Source organism: Pangasianodon hypophthalmus, chromosome 19 (assembly GCF_027358585.1).
Source record: "Pangasianodon hypophthalmus isolate fPanHyp1 chromosome 19, fPanHyp1.pri, whole genome shotgun sequence".
NCBI lineage: Eukaryota > Metazoa > Chordata > Actinopteri > Siluriformes > Pangasiidae > Pangasianodon > Pangasianodon hypophthalmus.
This window is the reverse complement of record NC_069728.1, coordinates 12,301,432-12,326,042: the sequence shown is the minus strand read 5'-3', so window position 1 is coordinate 12,326,042 and position 24,611 is coordinate 12,301,432. Positions and strand designations below refer to the sequence as shown.

General features: G+C 37.2%; 1 protein-coding gene across 1 annotated transcript in view; it reads right to left on the bottom strand.

The window, feature by feature from the left end:
- Positions 1-24,611, bottom strand: part of LOC113532330 (MAM domain-containing glycosylphosphatidylinositol anchor protein 2) — a 181,702-nt gene that overhangs the window by 105,335 nt on the left and 51,756 nt on the right. The window contains exon 2 of the mRNA XM_026923674.3: positions 16,772-16,911. Coding sequence (XP_026779475.2) covers positions 16,772-16,911 — 140 coding nt within the window. The remainder of the gene's footprint in view (positions 1-16,771; positions 16,912-24,611) is intronic.

Genomic DNA, 24,611 nt, shown 5'->3' with positions numbered 1-24,611 from the left:
TTGACCCCTAACTGTGACCTTAACCTTAAACTATTCAGACATGCTGAGTTATGCATATTGCATACATTTCCAATTGTGAAACTCTCTTCGCCTACCACAATGAATGTATTTCATTATGCAGTTCATTACTATGCATATCATACCTGCTTCTGTATGTAATCAGGGGAGAACAAAATTAAGAGACTGAGAACAAACCAAAGAGGACTGAGAGTCACTGATATACTATAGGAGGAAAAAGCATTCACCAGTGTTTAAATTTTTTTTTTCTTTTTGAATGGGTAAAGCATGTATTTGTTCTATAAATTGGTGTGTAGATAGCGAACGATAGTCATCCAGTTTATCCTTGTTGTGAGGATCCCTAGTGAGGTTGTTTAGGTAGAGAACCTGTGGCAGCTGGCTAGTGAGTACCATGAGGTGTCGGTGTGTTTCTCTGTATTTCTGTATTTTAAACTGAGTTATATCAAACAAGAGTGAGTCATACTGTTCTGTGTGTTGACAAGCATGCTAACACAGACTGGAGAACAAAATACACAGATAATAAAATACACAGACAACACACAATAAAATGCACACATCACGTAAAAAATACACACATCAAAAGCGACCAGATGCAATAGTAATCGCCCTTGCACTGAAATTTAGCTAGTTGGTTACATTTAGCAGGCTAGTTCATATCTACACACCAAATGTTCATGGAGCCATCTCTGATGCAGACATACAAGCAGAGAGCTATGAGACTACAATGGTTAATGTGATGATGTATGTACTAAGTAGTTTGTCAGTACACCAATGGTGTCATTATTTAGTGTGCATTGTGTGAAGTGGGGTGCAGCCCTGAATTCTCTCTGAATTGCACTCACAACTGTGAGATTAATTTGTGCAGTGGAGAAGGATGCAGCATAAATCACATTATGAAAAAATGTAGCTTGTAACTACCTTTTTTTAACAGAGAAGGTGAAATTTGACAATATTACATGCTGCAGCTTTAACTAATTAATTCTAATTAAAACAAGCCAATATGCTGTGAGTTAGTGAAAGGAGGTTTTCTATTCCAATTTCATTTCCAGAGAGTTTTTCCAGACTACTAGCATTAATTTGAAAGAGAAAGCTGTATGGCACAATCATGGTGACAGTGATCATGTGAGTGTTGCTCCCATTTGTCAAAAAAAGGTCCTTTCGGACTGCAACTCCACTTTATCTCAGCAATGCCAGAGTGGACCACATTGGCATGCTAAGCCCTTTAGCTGTAGTCAGACGTACAGAATTACACTGACTCTATTTAATGACATTACAATATGCTGTTTGACTGCCCACTTCTCTATGTCATTCTCTCTCTCTCTCTCTCTATCTTTCTCTTTTTTTTTGAGAAGCATTCTACCAAAGATTTGCGGAATGACTGCAGGTGCCCTTCCTGAACAAAGGGGAGGATGGGTGGAAAAGCGGAGGCCTGAAAGAAAGGGTCTGGGGGAAAGAGTTAACAAGTGGAGGAAGGGCCTGCATGTTCCAAGCCAATAGGAGCTTTCACATCTACAGGCACTTTGGAGTCTGCCCAAGTCATTAGTCCTATCTCTCTCCATTTAACAAACTCATGCACTGCTCAGCAACTGCTGGGCATTTTTACTGTTTTTATATTGGAGCAACCTTGCAGCATCATGGTACAATCTGCACAAAAGCCAGCGTAGTAATCACAAATACACAAGTAAAAGGCCAAATTGAGTCAAAATCAGACTTCTGTCCAGCTGGTCTCAATGGCAGCATGTATGCATGTGTTTCTGTCCATCTGCTTCAAGTCACACTTGTGCATCTGATTCACTACAGGGAAATGACGGTCTCATGAAATCTGCTCACCTCCATCAAAGAGTAAGGCTGTGATACCATTTTGGTGCTGCAGTCTGTCCAGCCACTATGATTGCCTGGAATTGTAGTATATCATGGGATGAGGTTAGCAGCCCATGAAATGGAAATTGCATTATGTTTGATGTGATTATTACATTCTCATATATCCAGTCGTACCAAATTAGATAGAAATATCACCTTGGATGAAAGCAGAAGGAGACTGCAGATTTTTTTTTTCCTCAAGTGGAGGATATTCTGCTCACAAATGTGTGAATCTTTAATAATTTTTATAGTAACAGTTTCATGTCTCAATGTAAAGACAGTATACAAGAGGCTGGGAGAATGCCAAATGACTCTCTTGATTCACTTTTTTAATAGACTGACATTCATTAATCCCGGTGTCTTGTTTTGATTGAAAAACTATAAACAACTAATAAGCAATAAACTGAGATGAAACATTGCTCATATTACTGCTTCTTCATATTGTAATCTCCAAAGCACTCAGAAATGATGGATCGTCTCTGCTGCAAATTGGTGAATACCCGTTACATTTGGCTTGTGTTTACCAACACAGTGTTGTGGGTGGAGATAGACCTTGACTTTCTTTTTCTTTTTTTTTTTCCATTTTTTATTTCCGGAATACACTAAGACACAGCTCAGCGGGTGATCGATTTCCAGCCATACAGGAGTCAATTACTGTACATTTGAGCCTTATAACATCCACTATGGAGAACACTATTTCTGTGAATGTGCAGCCTAAATAAATTATGAGATGGAAAGTTTATTGACTCATTTTTGCTGTTTGACTGAACTGTAACCTATCTCCATACAAACACAAAAAGGACTGCTGTAGTGATTTATATTTTCCATTCATTTCCTCTTCCTTTGGGTAATGTGAAGTGATATATCAAGGAAATAAACTTTTGGTCTGGCATTAGGTGAGTTCTAATACACTCTGATTTTTTTTTTCAAAGGGATATTCCATTTTTTCCCCATATCTACACACCAAATTAGGTTTCAAGCCATTTTCCGAATAGTTGTGCCAGTTATATACAAGGGATGGAAAGTAACAAAACTACATATTCTCTCAATACAGTACTAGGGTACATGGTTCATTGTAATAGTTCTTTTCTGAGTATAATTAAAGCATTGCACTTTTAATCTTACTTGAGTTTTTTTTTTAAGGCTGTAAGTCAACTAAAAGACAGTATGTGCAAATTTTAACTGAATTTCAAGACCCAATCATAATGCAATTTCCTGCCAAAAGGCTACACTTCAGCTGCCAAATGCTTTAGTTAGCAGCAGCAATTTTAGAGACAGTGGAGATACAGTACCTGAGTATCCCTGTCCCATGTCAGGTATCTTCAGTTTTAAATGCTTTAAAGAAAACAGCATGCTAATGATTTGCAAACTAATCAAGCCCAAACCCATGGAGCTATCGGCATTTCACAGCTCAACATCCAATCTGTGGAAACATATACTTTTTTTTTTTTTTTTACTTTAACTTTTATTTAACCAAGATGTCCCTTGAGATTAAATCTCTTTTTTCGAGGGAGACCTGGCCAGGAAGGCACACCATTACAGAGTAAATATATACAGGTAAGCCATTAGCTAGCAGACTGAACTAAACTAGCTAGCTAGGTCTTTAGAACATTTTTACAATATGCAAACCGTGTCTTAAACTTAGGATGTCATTTGATGGTAGTGATAAAGTTCTGCTATAGCCTACAGACAACTTTCAGGACAATAAGTCGGTGGCACTTTTGCTAGATAGCTAACTATGTAGCTAGAAACATGTATGAATTACTATGAGCTAGCTAGCTAACAAACCTAACAAGCTACTAAAGCCCTAGCAGCCTTTGGCTAAACTAGCTATCTAGCTAATTTGACCTTTCTTTATATTATACTCTTGAGAGTTGAAATGGTGTTCACTTGGATTAAAATGCATTTCTGAGATATAGAACATCAGAATAGTTGTGTCAATTGTAGACATACAAAAAGGTCGTTTGTAAAGTAATTACTCAAGTAGTTATTCACCAGATGATTTATTTACTTGAGGCATTTTCTTGATCACTACTTTTAACGAAGTGAATTATTACTACAGTAGCAGTACTTTTACTCAAGTCAGTGTCTTTTGTACTCTTTTCACTGCTGTATATTATATATATATATATATATATATATATATATATATATATATATATATATATATATATATATATATATATATATCGTTTTATATAAGTCCCAACATTAGATAACACTTTATTGATCTCAAGGGGAAATCAGAAATTACTCCTAAGGACTCTGAAGCTCTCGTCCATTTTGGCCCAAGCAGTGGAGGATCCAAGACAGACACGAGTCAGTAAGATGAATTCAGTTCTTATTTAATCTTCACCACTTCACTCATGTAAACAACACTTCCTACACACAGCTAACTATGGACATTCAATGTCAATTGAGTTTGAAATGTTATTTGGGTAAAATGCATTAAAACCAATTTGAGCCGATAGATAAACAGATACGTCTGTGAACCACAGTATACAGATGTCTTAAGTATAGCATCTGTAAATAAATAGTTTTAACATCTACAGGGTGTCCCAAAAGTCTTCATACATAGAGGACTGCGTATGCCAGCACCATGTTGGTTGTGCCTTCGTCAGTGGATGTTCGTGGACGTCCACTTCTCGGTTGGTCTGCAACAATTCCAGTCTTTTTGAATTTGTTAATAAGTTTGGCAGCCGTGTCGTGTGTGATGTGATTGCCATGTTTCCTGTTAAAGTCCACAGCAATTCTGTGATAGCTTCCCAATCCAGCCATGAGAATGATTTGAATACGTTCTTCTTTTATGAAAGGCATTCTTAAGGGCTATCTGAAAAAAATATAATATAAAATAAGTATGAAAAATTTTGGAAGACATTTTGCTAAAAAAGTGTTCATTTCCTCTATGTATGGAGACTTTTGGGAAACTCTGTAGTTTCAGTTTTGAGTCATTCAAAAATCCATTATAAACTGCTATGCCTCTTATCACCCTACAGACCTGTCTGATTCATCTTGATGCTCTTGGAGCTTACTGCACTTGTGACTCACTTTCTTTTGTTGTGGATGGTCCCACATGAATACTATATTTACATTTCCCAAAAGCAGTTTATACCCAAGTCTCACCCTTGCTTCGGTGTATGATCTCACCTAGATACTGTAGACCTAACAACTGCACTGTAATCATAAACATATTTCTGTGCTTATAACAGTACATATTCACTACGAACTGTATTCAGAGTTGAGTTAGGTGTGCATAGTGAGGATTTAATTCTGAAATGAAACTGGTATTCACACCTCAGACATAACTAGCTATATTCAGAGAGATCTGCAAGAGCTATCCAAGCATGGTGGAGTTTGTAGAAAATAAGTATTTCTCAGTCACCAGCAATTCTGACCTCGAACTTAAGTGCATTTTTCTTGCGCGATATCAAGCGAGGAGCATTATTAAGTCCAGCGCCACTGTCTGATAGTTTGTGTCATTCATTTCATGACTTCAATGTAGCATCTTGTGGCTTCATTTATGTTGTGCATGCAACTGTTGTAGCAGAATATAAAAGCTAAATTGCAAAATAATAGGAAGTGCTATTTTATAAGCTGCTGAATAATGGAAGCCATATTGTTAAACGAACCATTTTTTTTTAGTTTTTAATATGATCATTACAACTAGGACTATTCATGCAGCATAAAATTGGCAATATACTAAACTCCTATTAGATGTTTATTTCAATGCTTGCAATCTTCTCATTCATATGTCATCATATTCTTTTCTTATTTTTAAATTTTCTCTTGCTTAATGCTTCATATTACATCATCATATTACATTTAACACAATTTCCTTCCTTCAGTCCACATTTTGTATCTCTGATTTTTCTGGGGCTTAAAGGCAAGTGCTTGTGTTTAAAGGCAGTGGTCTAGACGCTCAATAAAAAAATCTGGCCTTGGAGGAGTGAACTACACACATATAATTTGCATAATCTAAATGGAAATCATGGAAAACTGACTTAAGCGTGTGCATAATCAGTCTCTGAATATGTTACACTTTCCCTGCATAAATATTGATGTAACTTTTCTATTTAAGTCACCAGGATGCTCATACTGAACATCCTGTCACCACACTTAGTACTACCTGACATCTGGTGTCACCCAGAAGAGTGGATTCCCTTTAGAGCCTGATTTCTCCCAAGGTTTCTTCCTCATATAGTCTCAGGATTTCTTTGCCACTGTTGCCTCTGGCTTGCTCATTAGAGATCTAAATCTACATATGGATTTCTGTAATGCTGTTTTATGGCACTGTATATACAAATAAAATTGAACTGAACTGAACTATCGAAGCAGGTTTAAATCTCAGTAGAGGTGAAATACAGTATAATGCTAAGAAGAAATATCAACCACTGTTCCTGTATCGTCCACAACCAGGGGAATCTGAGGGTTTGACAACAAAGATGAAACGTTGTCAGTAGGACAGCTAATTGATATGCTGCGCATGGCTGCAGTGATGCTGCCTACACATGCCAAGACACGAACTGTGAGTAAATCTCTTCCACAACCCACTGAGATTACTCCTCACCAAAGGTCACACACTGCTTTTCTAACTACAACACCGTCCCACCTCACAAAGAAGGTCTGTTTGGACAGTGTGACAGGTGAAGCCAGGAATACTATAGCAAAACCAAAAAAGTAAACACTGTAACTCAAAAGCTCCAATAAGCGCTAAAGTAAACAAACAGTCAACAGAACAAGAAAAAAAATCAATCATTCATGTGCATTAACGGCTTTATCATGTTCAGGGTCGATCCAGGATTGATTCAGGAATCCTAAAAGCAGTGATAGCAGGTCGTAATATTAGAAGTTAAAAACTAATATTTCTGGACATATAAACTGACACATTTTTAAGGCTGAGCAATGCATTATATCACAGCGACCACATAAATGGCATAACACTGATCACACACACTTAAAGGCAGATAGGCAGCTGCATTCATGATAGTGTTTCAAGTCCATAATGCTCTACTGGGTTCATGCTGTGTTTCCTCCAAATACCAAACAGAAAAACTGTAAAGCATTTCCTTAAAAAAAAACAAAAAAAAAAACACTAAGCTTAGTGACAGTTCTGTTGTCTGCCCTTTTATGTAATTTGTATTTGGACAATGTGTGCTTAGTTTATTTTTAGCTTCTCATTCTCAAGGGCGTTTTGGGGAAAAAAGGACAATCGCTGCTAATGATATATTACAGATATGTCAGTGGGCTGAAAATGGGCTGAAAAATACTCTATCAGCCCACATAAAGATTGGATCTAGGGGGTGTTTCACTCTGTGTAATCACCTGACATGACTGTTACTGATAGGCTGCGTGAATTTAGAAAGAAATCAGCCCCAGCCTCACTTCTTCATACCATTCTGTGCATTTTTCTTAAAACCACTGGTGGTGCTGTTGTGCTTTGTTATATAAAAATCCTGCCTTAAAACCTTTGTTAACAGCAAATAATCTGATATAGATTCCAAAAATTAAACCCGATGTTCTTTTTTTTTTTTTACTTTAAAAGTTAGCTCAATTATACCAGCCACACCTGGCTGGAACACTGGGTGCAAAGCAAGAACACACCCTGTATGGAGCATTAATCCATCATATGGCATCAAACCAAGTCTTTCATTAGGGGCAATTTTTTCTTCTTTTTTTGGTGAATCAGAATATCCAAAGGACAATACACACCAACATGGAGAGAACATGCAAAACTCCACACAGGCAGTAACCCAAGCTCAGGACTGAACCCCAAACCCTGGACCGGTGAGGCACCCACACTACCACTGCACTTTTATCAAAAAAAAATACGGTTACTACCATTATAAAGTAATGCTTTGTTTATTTTTCCTTTTTTCTCCAATTTTAAAAAAAGTCTTAATTCGACTATACTTTACCCTGTTCATTTCACAACTGTTTAAAAAAAATAACTGCAATTAACAGACTATAGGAAAGCCAAATTGAAACTTGTTAAATAAAACAGAGACAAATTAAAAATAGAGACAAAAACAAGGCCAAAAAAAAGCATTTCTGGCCAAGCTGCAATTATCAGAGAATAAACAGTGACTCTCACACCATTGCCTGCTATTAGTGGGAACATGGCATGGGATTTCACACATTCTTGTCATCAAGAGCCTGAGCGTAACTTTGGCTGGCTGAATGTGTTTATAATGAGTGTCTGAAAAAGAGACCAGCTGAAAAATTCCAAAATGGCTGTGATGGTCCACAGAGTGAGAGAGAAAGAAAGGAGTGTTCGTTCGCTGCATAGGCAGCTGCAGAGACTGACTCAACGGCTTTGTAGCCTTGTTTGCTCTTGAGCCAGCAGCACTGAGCTGTGTGAGCTCTACCCTCTGTGTCCACTAATTGCTGTCCGCTGACCCGCTGCTCTCCACTGCTTGAACCTGGCTGACAATTGAAACAGGGACGCAGGGTGTTTACCCAGAGTGCCGCAGTGTTGTTACACTATGCCCTCAAACATTCCATGTGGGGTAGATGAAGAGTGAGAGGTGGAGAGAACACACAGATGTCCCTTATTCCTTATTTTATAAGTGTAGATAAGAGGACCAGGGCTGACATACAAACTGTTCTGTACATGCTTCATGAAACTGCTGTACTTATAGAAACAGGGTCAGTTGGAGGATTAATGGATAAAAATTGCTAAAAAAAAAAAGTAGTCTTGTGTGATTATATGCAATATGCCATCGTTCTGTCATGCCCTGTATTTATCTCTGATTGACGATAGTATCGCCCGTGGCTTTGGAGGCGCGTAGGCTGCAGCCTGCGTGTGAGCAGGACATTGCTGCAGCGACGCTGAGAGGGAAAAGAAAGGCGCGTGGGCCAGACATACGCAAAGTTATTACAGCAGAAAATATACAGGAAGTTGGTTACAAGCCGGCTGCAGCTGCTAGTTGATAGCATTCCCATTTAATCAGTTTGGTTTTGATTAATTACCCATTAACAAGGTCAGGAATTCTTGCAAAACTGAAGTCAGGACTGTTGAGTTATTAGCTGTAACTCAGCTCATTACAAAACGTAAATAAAACTATGTACGTGGTGAGCAGCGAAGGGGGTTTATTACTGAATTCATGTATAGCAAAGTAGCCCTGATAAACAACTGTGTTGTTTCATTTTCTTAATTTAAGCCTCCATTCATGGTTTGTGAGCAAAGACATTCACGGCGTTATCTGTTTGGCAGCACGGACAAGTGAAGCAAAGATGCACCAGAGAAAGTTGTTTTGCTGCTCTGTTCCAAAGACAGCAGAAGCTATTAAGATATGTATACAGATTCAAGCGTTTTTCCTAAGAATGCATGAAATATTGTGAAAATATCTCCTTGGTATATTACTTCATTCTCTAAGTTGTATCTTTTTTAACCTTTGGCCTTAGAACCACTATGGAAAGCAGGAGCTGGCAACAGTTGTCTAGTCATCGCCCAGGGACGGCACGTACCAGGATTACCAGTCAGTGTGAAGTAAAGCTGCTCCATTATGTTCCTACAAGTTACAAGTTTTCTGCAGACTGACAGGAGACATGATCTAAGAAGCAAAGAGGATGTGATGCACCTGTGATGAGTTTACTGGTTGCACAATCGCACTATTTATCCATATAGTACACAGTTATAGAAGGGAATTATTTATAATCACACTATCCATTAGCACCCAGATGAGGATGGAGGATGGAATTCCCTTTGGAATCTGGTTCCTCTCAAGCTTTCTTCCTCATACCGTCTCAGGGAGTTTTTCCTCGCCACTGTCGCCTCTGGATTGTTCATTAGGGATAAATTCACATATTTACCATTTATTTTGGTTGAATCTACTTATTTCTGTAAAGCTGCTATGTGACAATGTCCATTGTTAAAAGCACTATACAAATAAAATTGAATTGAATTGGATGTCACACAAGGTATAGAAGTTAACGGTCAGAATTGTTTGAGAGGTCCCACCTCCTAAAATCATGCCAGCAGGTAAATTGGTGACTCTAAGTTGCCCCTAGGTGTGAATGATTGTGTGAATTTGTGTGTGCATGAAGCCCTGCGATGGACTGGTGCCCTATTCAGGGCATATTCCCACCTTATGCACAGTGTTCCTGGGAGAGACACAGTGTGAATTGTTGGACTGAAATACTGAATTCATTTTCATTAACTGCTTTACCCTGGTCAAGGTTGCGGTGGATCCAGAGATAAAGCACTTAATGAAAATGAATTCAGTATTTCAGTCCAATAATTAGTGTTTCAGGACAGAGAAAATTTTCTGACGTAAATAAAAAGACTATTACATGTCAAAAGAAATTGTAGAAAGAAGAAAGTATATTTAAATACCAATTAAAGTGTGTTTATGGATTCCATAGTAAAGATTGTAATGTTGCATTCAAATGGTGTAAGAATTTTCTTTCTTGTAAATTTCACTCAAACAGGAGAAGACCGCATCGAGTTCCAATCCTGTCAGCCAAGAACAGGAATCTGGAAAGCTGAAAACTGGAAAAATATGACCTGGTCTGATGAATCTTGATTCCTGCTACAAAATGGAGATGCTATGATCAGAATTTGGCATCGAGGGCATGAATTCCTGGACCTAACCTGCCTTGTGTCAACAGTTCAGGCTGGTGGAGGTGGTGTAATGATGTGGGGAATGTTTTCTTGGCACATTTTGGGCCCATAAATACCAATCAAACATCTGAATGCCACAGCCTATCTGACTATAATTTTTCACCATGTGCATCTCTTTATGACCACAATTTACCCATCTTCTAATGGCTACTTCCAGCATGATAATGCACCATTTTACAATGCATAAACATGACAATGAGTTTAGTGTACTTCAGTGGACCTTCCCAGTCACCAGATCTGAATCTAATAGAGCACCTATGGTAGAATGCAGAGATTCACAGCATGATTGTGCAGCTGACAAATTTGCAGCGATGATGTGATGCATTCATGACAACATGGACCAGAATTTAAAGGAATGCTTTCGACACTGTGTGGAATCCATGCCACAGAGTTTTGAGGCTGTTCTTAAAGGTGTCCCAACTAGTATAAGCATGGTGTTCCTAATAAAGTGGCTGATGAGTGTATGTAGTTCACTGGCAGCTGTGTCTGCACTGGTGTCTGTACTCTGAATATCTTTTGATTACATCAAGTTCAGGTGAAAATAAATACACTGTACAGACGCACATTCAGTGTGTGGGTTGCTGAGATCATGATGTTCATCTGTTTTCTGAATAAAGAAGCAACCACCTCCACAATGTTTCTTGTCAGTCTGGTCATTGGTAAAAGTAGGTATTATATATCTACATCTAATAACGTAATGTGGAAATAGCAAAAATAAACCCATTTCACCATGCTGTGATCATTTGATCTGGATATTTTATTTTTCTAGTATTTTTAATGATAGCCACAAAGCAGTTTTACAGGAATCTAAAGGAAATGAGAGAAGCTGTATACTGATACTGTATATCCTGGCTCGTCTTAAGGAGCTATGTACTATTTGAGAACAAAACCTTTCTATGACCATCTTGTCAAAATTGTGGCCAGCAAAACCGAGCTAGTCTAGCTCCTACTGTGATTCTAATCAACACCCCTAGCTCTAACTCTAGCTTTCCTCAGGAGAGCCTTAGTTCCTTCCTCTGACCTGCTGTTGTAGTAGTAACATGTCTTCTGATGTCCTGCTGAGCAAAATAGAGGACATCTTATAACACTTATAACTCTGACCGTGTAACCAGGCAACGCAAGAATAATTTCATAATAGAACATGTGAACACATTTTACATTATACATCCACATATGCAAGTTCTTTTCTTTAAAAATAAAATTGTGGAAAGGCAATTTATCCTCCAATTTTTGGTGAATGTATTTTTTTGTAAATCTTCACGGTGTACTGAGGAAGGACAAAGCTTGCAGTGAAAGCTGCCACAGGCACTGGCCAGGCTCCAGAAGCTCCATCTAAGAGTGACCACCCAAGGGAGTCTGGCTAATTGTGGCAGCATATTGAAAAACATGAAAAGAATTAAATGCTAGTAAAAGTGCCAACCACAGCTCTATTTAGAGCACAAATGACCCATGTGCTGATCATGCTACTGATGCTATTATACACATGCATTCAGTAAAATGGGTCTGTTCCCTCACAACACACAGGAGTGGGAGAACAGGGTAGTCTGAAGGGCTAATATGCTGAGGTAAGTGTTTAAAACTATAGCTTTGATGGATATAATGGATGATCCCTTCTGCACTAGGTTGGCCCAGTGCCCACATATTACCAAATCTGGTGTCATCTTTGGTAATATTTTTCAGCTTGGCCCTGTTTATTGGACGGGCATTAAAACGGCCCATCAATATCTGGAAGTGAGGAGGTGGTACTAAAATTGTTTTGCCATGCCATTAGATCCATATCTAAATTTATGTTCAACCATTTATGCTGGAGTTCGGGGAGTCAGAAGAACAAGTTCCCCAAAGGCAAGAGGTCATAACTGGGTTTTGTCCTGTTCTGGAAATTTTTTCTGTGCCCCACTAACTATGATCCCAACTGTAAAAATCTGAATTCAGAAGTGCGTGATAACTACTATGGCTTGCTGTCATGTGCCATTTCTTTGCCATCTCACTGCCTTGAAAGGGCTTTCATCTGTCCTACTGTCGTGCTGCACTGATGATCACCATTTTGTGAGAATTCAGGCCAGCAAAATTGAGTAAGACTAGCTCCTACTGTGGTTCTAATCAACACCCCTAGCTCTAACTCCAGCTGTCCTCAGGAGAGCCTTAGTGGAAGCACTGACTTGCTGGTGCAGTAGTAACATGTCATCCGCTGCCCTGCTGAGCACAACAGAGGATATCGGGAAAACTGATGACCACAGTTAATGCTCTAACCTTGGAATAACTTTCTGAAACAATCGCAGTTGATTTTGAGTTTTACATGTACACCTTGGACAGAACCTTAATCCTCATTTGAGTTTTATAAATTTCTTTACTCAGCAGACTCTACCAGAACTACTTTGTTCAGCCCTTCTCAGTCTTTTCTTTTCTATTGGATTACTATCCACAAAAAAGAGTTCTAGACTGGAATGGACTTTTGGTTCCTTGGTAGAAAAAGGAGGTTTGGTCTTTCTTCACATTGAGATGGCAATTTATAAACAGGAGGCTCTGGCTGATCTCTAATTTAAGAAGTAAATGCATTGCTTTCCAATTTGCCGGTTGATTAATTTATTACAGTCTTGAGTATTTTTACTACACCTTTTGTTTTGCCCTGTATTATTATGAATATATTATTATAAACAGTGTGTATTGACAAAGATGCTTATTCAGAAATGAATGTATTGGAGCTGTCCTCTATGATGTGAGTGACTCATGCATTTATCTTTCCTGATTAAAAAAATTGAAGAGTTTACCCGCTCATGGCATGTAGGGTGGGTGTTAGCACCTATCTCAAATAAGCAAAACAAAATATTTTATTTTTATTTGTTAAAATAAAACCTGACACTTATTTTTATGACCAATCATAATGAGGCAGTATTCATTTAATATTTGAGTGGTTTGCTAAACAGGAAAACCTTCTTTTCCTTCTGAATGTTCAACAAGACATTGGATTTAAAGGACAATATAAATGTAATATAAATGTGCAAAAGATTTGTTTCATTTTCATACTTGGTGAACAGGGAACAAATACCAAAAACTATCCAACAATTCATTCACTACACCCTGGGTGGGACGCCAGTCCAATAGAGCACCGTAGACACACATATACACACACAGAGTCACCAATCCACCTACTGGCATGTTTTTGTGAGGAAACCAGAGATGCCCCTGTGGAAACCCACATAAAACATGTGAAACTCTGCATAGACAGTAACCTGATCTCAGCACTGAACTGAGAACCCTGGAGCTTTGAGGCAGCAATGCTACACAATTCATACAGCCGTAGTGAAATTACAGGGACATTACATGGCCATGCTATCCACTACTACTGTCAATTTAAAAAGTAGGCTACATGCATTGAAAATATAAACCAGAATGCCATTTTGTTTTAGAGAATCTACCTTTTCTAGAGAGGAACTTCTGATTTCTTAAAACCATTGGCAAATAATGGAATGAGGCCTTCGACATAAGAAAACAGTTTGAGTAGGAATTGGAATAGATCCCAATGTGAATATGCTTTAAAATAGAAAATGAAGTACCACACACATGGCCACTAATGAAAACAATTCAACTTTACAATGCCATTGGGCCAAAAGCATAACACAACTGGCAAAATGGTTGATTTTCATTGGTAAGTCACTAATTAAGCATGTTAAAATGAATTAAAACTTGTTCTAAATGACCAACCACTAACAAAATGTATAATATCTGAAATGTATTTTTTTTTGCCAATAAATGGTGCCTCCCAGTGGAAAACCAAGATATGATTGGTTGATTTCTGTGTCACTTCCTAGGTGCATTGGTCGTTATTGCGGTCAACAGCCAAAAGCCTCATCTTCCTGCTAATATTTTAATAATTTGATGTCATAGGAAATACTCTTGATCCCTCCACCACTTTTTCTTAAAAATTTAATTAAGATGAGAGAGAGCAAAACAAGAAGCCACCAGCCTGTGGAATGGAGGAGGTAAATCTCGAAAATGAAAACACTGTAGCATCGAAACTAATTCAAGAGGTTTCACCTTTTTAAAATGAAATATAAGAGTCAATATCTTTGATGTGTGAGAAACCAGGGCAAGTGTGTACAAATTAATGGGGTGTTTATTGATCAAAGGCATATTAAATATTAATTAAGGTAAATGGCCACAGTCAGTTCCCAAGACAATAACAGGTCTCATTTCATTTATCTAATCCAACCAATTAAGCTCTCTCCAAAAACAACCTCTTGGTCAAGTCTGAAAAAGATTTGTCTTCTTTGTATATAAGCTCTAAATTAACGAATATTTGAGACAGCAGAATTTCTATAAAGTTCACTCAGGAATACACAGTCCACCCGTGATGGTGATGTTGCAGTGACACAGGTTTGCTTCTAGATGCTTGAGTGCTGAATGGTTGTTAGAGCAGAAAACAAATTCTATTGCAACATTAAAATAAAATGCTGTATGGCATTAATCCATGAACTGAGGAGTATCGTGGTATTCAATAATTTTTCATATGTTTATTATTATGTATTGTACCGTCACCATATCACTGTGATGATACAGTCAATCATTTACACTTAAACAATTGGAGAAAACATCTACCTTTCCTGAAACAATATCATTCTCTTATGTTTTAAAATAATACATTGTAAAAATGCTATCTTAGTAAGTAATATTTCTCTTTATTAGATTTTTTAAACAAATATAAAGATTAATAAGCCTATTACCCATATTTTTTAACTCAATTAACTCAAGCTTGAAATTATTTTATTCTATCGGCATATAATTTTATTTATCTAAGATAATCTTATTTAGAACAATTCTTTTTAGAAAGAAGCAAAATTATCTGCAATTTTAAGCTTCTAATTAGTCATTATGTCTAGAAATAGGTTTAATGATCTTATATAATAATCTCATAATGACAAACATTAAATAACTTTTCCTTTACTCATGATATCTTTACTTACTAAGATATTCTTGCTGAGTAAATTTTTGTTCTCAAAACATTTAGGTCAAAATTCTTGACAACCCTAAAGAATGGTTAAAATAAACAAATTGTAAATGAATTGATATCCTTTAAAAAATTATTTTTTAAATAGTTTTTTAGTCTCCAGTAACACTATTTTTGTGTTTAAATTGTAGTTGTTTGCAGATTCGAGAATTCACCCACACTGTGGTATAATTATGTATAATATACTGTTTTTTTTGTTGTTGTTGTTGTTTTTCTTATACCATAATGCATCTTTCATTAGTGTCCTTCATTGCAGTGAGGACTGGTAAGAAAAACAGCACACATGCATGATTCAGGCACTTCAGCACAAGACAGCACTCTGCAGCCTGCGTGATTAGTTGCCTGCAGCACTGTTCAGTAGAGGGCAAAAAGAAATAGTAGCATGTGTTATAGCTTTGTTTCACAGTGGGAGCAAATTTCTCACAGGCAGGAACAATGTGACTAAAACACCAATATCTTAAACTATCTCTAGTTCTCCTTACAAGTTCACTCGATAATATGTAATCATTCATGTTATCTATCTATCTACATATATATATATATATATATATATATATATATATATATATATATATATATATATATATTTTTTTTTTTTTTTTTTATTAAAATACAAAGCAACAACATGATCTGTAAAGATTATTCTCTCTAACAATGATGTATACTTGTCAACTAAGCTACAGAAGAAACTCTTCCGCTTGACTTAGCTCCAGCAAATGGATTTATTCTGGGTTAGTGGTGTTTATCCGGTTCGTTTTGTGGCCATGGTCAACTGGGAAATATGTGAGGAGCAAACCCAGTGCACCAGAATGGATTAGAGCGCAGAGCCGTTTCTCCCAGCAGCACTCCGCCTCTCCTGGGGAAACTCGGGAGATGATGAGTACTACAACTATGCCTGGCTCATTTAAAGCATTCATAAATAAAACTGACACCTTCATTTACCTTAAAGTCTTAATTGCCCAGATTTGGCAATGAGTGGAGATGTGAGGGGGACGATTGGGAGAGATTGAGTGCAGTTTTACATCCAGAGATTGATTTTGCAGAGCAATGCAGTAAAGAAAGACCCTCTAGCACTTGGGTTTGTGTTAATGTTTTTGGAAACGTGTTACATAAGACAGAAACTTTGAGCTCACTGTGTCTGTGTGAGATAAAATATCGGAATATTGCAGACACTGCATCCAGAGAGAAATCCTTTTTAATGATGGATACAATTATAACATTAACAAAGAAAGCTGATATGTGGCTGAGGAGTAAAGGAGGCTCACCTGTGGGCGCGGGTGTCCAGTCACCAGGCACGTGAGCTCCAGGGTCTCGCCCTCCCGGATAGTGTACACCCTCTCTGTGTAACGCTCCTCCTCCACGTTACACGCATGGCCCGAGTGCACGATCCGGACAGTAGGGGGTGCTGTGGACAGAGCACAAGCAAAGGGCAAAATTTCACTAGCGAAATTCCATAAAATTTATTCCTAAAGTCACAAAATAGAAAAGAAGTAAACAATAGATTTAAACCTGTACTGTTATCCTGTTTGCTATTACTGGCAAAAGTGTAAGGTTACTAAACAACAGCGTAAGAACCTAATGGACCTTGTAAAGCTTCTCCTACCCTGATAACTGTTTGATGTTAAATAATTTGGGTTTGGCTGCTAGATTGTAACTTCAAATTGTGTACATATATACAGATTTACTCTTACTTGGCTGTCCGTCAGAGGGAGAGTTCTATATAGAACCCTTCAACAGACTGTTTACTTTTCAGAAACAGATCCAAGTAGAACCCTGTTTTGGAAAGTAAGAACCCTTAATTTTCCAATGAACCATTAAAGAACCATCAAAGAAACCATTCTTTCAAAACCAAGGTAGAAGGTGAAAAAGCATGAGTACAACCTTTCTAAGATATATACAGCTATATTATGTAAAATAAATAAATAAATAAATAAATGGAACTCTTTTCACTGTGTTATGCTAATACTAACAGGTCTTTCACATCATGCAGAAATTACAGTAATTAGGAGATGACGACTTGGAGCTGTTAATCTCCTTGGACACAGAAATGAGTTTCTATGGAAACTCAGACAACACCAGGCTTGTTTTGTGGATAGAATGCTAAACTACATTGTGCTATGTATTATAGGGTTAATTCTAGAAAATAATTGTTCATGTCTGATAGATACAGAGTTAAATCTAGACCATATGCGCTTAGTTCTCTTTTACTGTGGACGTCTTGTGCCATTTTTCACTGGCAGGTCAGACTTTTCCGAACATTCAGTGCCCCCAAACTGGTAATTATGGTTTTAACAAAGATGTGAACTATCCTTACAAATCAGTAAGCTCTGTAATTCCGACATAACAAGAACACACTCTTATCCTCAGGTGATAATGGGAAGAGTAAAAACAAGAAATGCCACTGTACCTCTGTGCTTGAGTCTCATATTCATCTTTCGATATGAAATACAAATTTCATGAATATGTAGTACACATAACTTTACTTCATTTGCCATACTATATTTGATCAAACCATGTCATGAAATGAACATTTCATGGTAATGAAAAAAAAAAAAAAAAAAACCCTAAGCAAGACATACATACATATATGCGCACTACAGAGAATAATAAGCTGAAGGTGCAACATAAAACAGATCAGATACACACACACACACAATAAAATCATATGACAGATATTGTCGGAGAATTCTTCTCTAAGAGAAAAAGATAAACAGATCTAGCATGGAACTTAAGTCTAAAGTAATGAAACAATCAAAGCAGAGGTTCACGAATGTTTCACAGTCAAGTACCCCTTTAACTGTACAAAAAAATGATGTATCTCCTCAGTACACATTTTTTTTACAAACAAACTATTAAAAAATAAAACAAGCAGTAATTAAATGTGTACAATAATACTGTGGCTATTTATTGGAACCAGTATTTTTATTTTATTTTAAGCATTTTATTAAACTTGTCATTAGATTCCAGTTGACATGATGATGATGATGATGATGATGATTAATATGCTGATGATGATCATTATGACGACAATGACCATGACAATGGAAATAACAATAAAAATGACAACGATGCTGATGATGATGATGATCACGATGATGATGATAACAGGTGATTTTGATGACAAAGATAGATATGGATCTGGACATCATTCAGCTAGGAGAGACAGAGATGTGGAACAAAGGTGAGGTATCCCTCATTCACTTTCCTGTCTGTCAGCTCATTAATTCATGAAATCTCCAGAAGATGATTAGGGCTTTCTTGAGGTGTGAGAGAGAAACAGGCTGTTTCATGCTCAGGGATAAGAAGTGCTTGATGTGTGAGAGACGGGAGATCCTGTACAGAAGCCCCCTACATATTCTTCCCACTGCTGCTAATAAGAGGAGCAAGATCTTCCCCTTAGGTCTGAGGAAGCTGGCTGAGTCTTTTTCCCAGTACAAAGTGACTACCATACTTCTTAACACATTTCTTTCTGTCTCTTTTCCACCACTGACTGAATGGAACGTTGCTTTGTTGGTTCACTCCATTATCACTGCTTTCACAAACAAATCATATATGAACTGATCCGAACTAACCAGTTCCCCAGGGACGAGGTTCTGCCGTGCTTTCCGCGTATCACACACTTGCATTAGCATTTTTCTATTCCAAAGACTGTGTAGCATTTTGAAAGCACCGTGGAGTAGTGAGCTTCACACAAAGCTCACACATAAGACAAAAAAAGAGACTCTAGGGATTCACACCAACAAAGTCTAACACATTTTACTCCACTAAGCTTCTTACTATTAGTCCCAAGATGAGGACAAATCTGTCTGGGCAGATTGCAAAGTTGCTTGTGATTAATAATCTTTAAATTAATCAATACAGGATTTAGTATTCTCTTGTTTCACTTCACGGTTACGAGCACCCATCTGCCAATACTTAAGTAACAACTGCCTTAGCTAACTCAATTACACAGAATTCCAAATAACAAGGCTAATGTTACTTCTTTACTAACCCCTCAGCTGAAATTCAGTAGTAAGTACCCTAAATAATCAGGTCTCAGGTTTGAATGCAGTATTATACATTACGCTCAAAATAAATTCACATTAACTTGATTTTACACTTTGGATGACACTTGTCTTTAAATGTGGTATATAAATAGGGTCTACCAGACTTGACTTGTGACAAACAACAGAACAGATTTGGTTTTTAACACGAGTGGCACAGCAGTAAATTGGTGGGTCTGTCTTCTGGAAATCACATGTTCGCAAACTGGTGGTTGTCCCATTGAGAACCGTTACTCTCCCAGATTGTTAGCCTTTGTGTGATAGCGGGAAATTAACTAGATTTATATATTTAGCAGTAAGTTCAAACAGTACTTCCAGTTGTCGACTGAAATCAGCATGTACATGTACAGCCAGGTGACAAATGAAAGGAATTTAATTCTGTCACCTGTCTGTATAGAACATGTACATGCACACAACCATACTGTACATAAAATAATAAAATCAGTGTGTACTTTTAGTGTGTTATTTATACCACAGCACGACTGAACTCTCAAATCAGAAGGTGAGCATTACATTTCTACAACAGCACGTCTCTGACAGTAATTCGGATTGCCTAAAGACTGCAATTTTTAAGAACAGTTTATACTCAGGTCTCCATCACTGAACAACTGATAACTTCAGATAGACTTAAAGTTAAAACTTTAAGGGAAACCTAAAGTGAAACTAAAAAACCCAAAGAGAACTAAAGAAGCGTCAGATCACATGCACCATAGGGTTGGTCTGAGAGATTATTCACGCCAATCATTTGGGCCTGTCTTTTTTACCACATCATACCTAATTGTTCAGGAAATTGAGTTCAGGAAATGAAGTTGAGGAAATTGAGTTGAGGAAATTGAGTTGAGGAAATCCTAATTCAAATATTGCTTGTGATTAAAATATCTCCTGTCGCTTTGTCAATTGCTTTTGTGAACAAAACATCATCTAAAGCACACAGTGTTGTTGCAACTTAAAATGAGACATGAATGGTTAATATTTTGTTAACCAAGGCTGACGAATTTTATGACACTTTCTGTCAGCAAAGAATACATCATATATCAGTTAAAACAGCCTGAACACATCAGCCCTGCACAGAGGGCATATACAAATAGCTTCATTTTTGTACTCTTAGAATTTTGTGGTCTTTAAACTACTGAGATTTTTAAAAGATCTGGTTTTAAGCTGTGATAAACATGTCACTTCTAATCAAAGCATGTCTTCAAAGCATTATGGGTAAACACAGAGCATTTTACTCACAAACAAGGAAAAATGATGGAGTATGTAGCCTCTGTGTAGTAGATCCTGTCCTTTAAAGTGCAAAAGACATCATGAAAATAAAAAGGTGTCGGTTCTGTTCATGCAATTGAGAGCCTCATTGAGGCTTGATGTTTGCTCTTGTCTCAATTCACTAATTAACATTTCAAGTGAAAGCTGTCAGTCTGTTTATCCATATACTCGTTTACGGCATAAATTTGGTTCAGCACCGCTATAGGATTAGGCAGCTATTTTTAACCACAGCACATATTCACTGTAGAGACACCTGTAACACTGAGGCTGAGACCTGAGCCACTAACACAAGTGCACTACACACTGCTATGAATAGGAAGTGTGCTGCGAATTTCACAAATTCCAATTACCGTAATTATCTGGAGTCAAACGGAGGTCTTAAATGGTTATAAAATAAGCAACAACAAGAAAAATAACACAAAAATGAGGTCTCATCGAGTTGCAACAATAAAAAAAACACACCGAGGAACTGTGCTATGTTTAACCCTTTGGTTTACTTTGCATTTCGCCTTTTTGTAACACAGTTTGGCTTTTTTGAAAATGAGCAAGAATGGATGTATAAAATAATTTGAATGCTAAAATCTATTAAGCCAAAGATGCTTTTTAAATACTTGCAATAAAGTCAGAAGTAACTGCAAGCTACAAGGGTCATCAGTCATACTACATATGCTCAATTTGTTATCTGTTTCCTAAATACGGATAAATACAGTGTACTGCCAATGACAAGAAATTTAGAGCCAAGGCAATTCATAAGCATCATGAAGAGGCAGAGAGCGTGAAGTCAGCAGAGCACTAGAAAGCCAATGAAAAATGTAAATCACCTGAGTGTGAATGAAATTCATGATATATGTATATATATATATATATATATATATATATATATATATATATATATATATATATATATATATATATAATGCAATGAAAGGTTTTTGGAATTGAATGTTTACTGCAGGGTACAGCCTTTCACTGAGGTCTGGGCAAAGCAATTTATCTGATAAGGTCTCTCTCGATGTTAAAGAATCACTGCACTCATTTTCCTCAAAGCAAACATGATGGTTCACTTAAAATGCTGTGAGGTGAAACATCTGAAGTGCCCTTTTTAAATGCTTATTTATCTTAAAACATATTCAGCAACTGCTGTGAATTATTCAGTAACTAGAACGAAACTAATAAGAATATGTAGTTGCGACAGTGAGGACTCTCATCTGGACCCACCACTGGCTCGAGGATGTTTAAGGGATTAAGCAGGATAGTACATTGATAACTTTCGTTGCTGTAAGGCTCAGTCTGGCAGTGGTCAGGGGAAGAAGGATGTTATTGCCAACACACTAGTCGTACTAAGTCAATATCCTGATGGCCAAGAGCTACTTAATTTAATGTTATAAAAATAGCAGGCTTTATTGCATTATGATTGCATACTGCATGATAGTGTTGGAGATTTCAAAAACTCTCCCATCTCTTTGCCAAATTGTTTATAATCTAGTTTCTGGCAGAAACTAGCAAGCTAATAAATAAAAAGTCCCTCCCCTAGTAGCTAGTAGATATATAACTGATTCAGTTAGCAATCACAACTGAAACATTTACACGCATGGTTGAATTTTTAAAAATATATGAAATAATTGCAATGTTTAAAACTGCATCCTAATAACTAAACAGCACACTAAAATGTTCTTTTTGTAGCCATGTACAAAAGCATAATATTATCAGCTCTGCAGTCGGAAACTGCTGGCTGGCAGTGGCAATTGGAGGACTCAGCTGGATGGTGTATTTTTTGGTGATTCTGCAGTAATGTGCAATAAACACACACACACACACACACACACACATATATGTGTGTGTGTGTGTAGGCATAACACTACATTTTCTATATAATCCTTTCACAAATCGGTTGTCTAATGATGTCCACAAGGCCAACTTTTTCACTGTTGATCTGCTACTCAAAATCCATCGGAGTGCTCATCAGCGCAGCAGAGCAAAAAACAGCATATTTAATTGCTTTCAAATATTATTTGTAAAGTGTTAGATTTGATATTTTGTTGTAGGGATATTTTATTTTTTTAGGTCAGAATTTTCATCCCTTTTTTCTCTTTCAGTGGAAAACCGAAAGTGCTGGTTTTGACCATTTTTGGATGGAAATTTTTGCTGCGTTCCTAATAATTATAGTTAACTGATGTTAAATATATACTTGTTTAATGTTAGCTAAGTCAAACATCCATTGACAGATTTCACAGTAATGAATTAAAAATATTTCAGTCCAGTCAAGAGTTCCTACACAAAATATGTAAAAGTTGGCTAGGTCTTGTAATATAATATAACTGGATTAAAGCTTACAGGACATTGTGGCAGTGTAAGATCATGTAGAAATGATTAAACAGTTATATCACGCAAGCCTAGCACACTCATGATATCATACAACGCACTGCTTAGGGGTGGTGTCCAAATGATATACGCTGGAACAGGGGCATCCAATCTTATCTGCAAAGGGCTGGTGTGGCTGCAGGTTTTCTTTCCAACCAAGCAGAAGCCACACATAGTTAGTTAAAGGCCAAGATCAGCTGATTAGACAGATGGAATAAGGTGTGATTCCTGCTTCGTTGGAATGAAAACCTGCAGCTACACATGATTGGACACCTGCCCTACAAAGTAAAGAATATCGATAATGCACTTTTTCGTTTTAAGGAAATAGAGAGCAGGCCACTGGAAACTAGGGGTGTGCATGGGTAACTGATTAACCAGTTAAAAGTTATTCGAATACTGCAATCACTATTTGGGTATTCATAATGTCCTATATCCACATGAAGCCACTGAGAAAAAGAAAAGCCAAGTATGACAATATTTTGTCAACAAACCAGGGACACAGGAGCCATTGTGCCACCCGTGTTTTTTATTAATTTTTATTAATATTTTATTAATGAAATGAATTGCAGTGGGAAAACGATACTTGATTGCACCACATTACAGACTCACTCTCCTGACAGAAACTCTTAAAGATATTTGAATATTAAAATTAGGCAAAAAAAAAAAAAAAAAATCCATACTGGTGAAAATGGAGAATCAAGAAACAAATCAAACTTAGCACTGTCTCTGGTAAGTTAATAGTGAGTCTCTGGTAAGTCTATCTATTAGCAAATAGCAGCAAATAACAGCAAGGAGACACAGCAAACATGCAAGTGCCCGCAGACATCTACATAGCTATTTAATATAACATTAGATTATAATACACTATATGGCCAAGTGTTTGTGGACACCTGACCATCACACCATGTTGTAGCATTACTATTTCCCTTCACAGGAACTATGAGGCCCAAACCCGTTCCAGTATGACACTGGACTGGAATAACTCAGTGACCTGCACAAAGCCCTGACTTCTACCCTAGTTTTAGCTAATAATAATAGATAGCAATAAAAATTTCAACTTAATCTCCTCACAAAAGCAGCGTGGACAACACTGTGAAACAGATCAATTGATATATTATCATTGTTTATATGTAAATCATTTATAGGATGAGGCATACTATATCTGTATGTAATGGTACAGTGTAGTGGGGACAAGGTGAGAATGGTGTAAGGCACGGAGGGAATAGGTGAGAATGGTGTCAGTGGTGTTAGGACATGTGAAGGCAGGGTGGGAGTGGTGTCAGGACTCACAGGACACAAGTAGGAGTTAGGACACACTGGGGCAAGGTGGGGATGGTGTTAGGGCACACGGGATGCACAGGGGTCACATATATACCATTGCTGCTTCATATTTATGACGTGACACTTGCAGCATTAATTAGAGAGTAAACAAAAATGT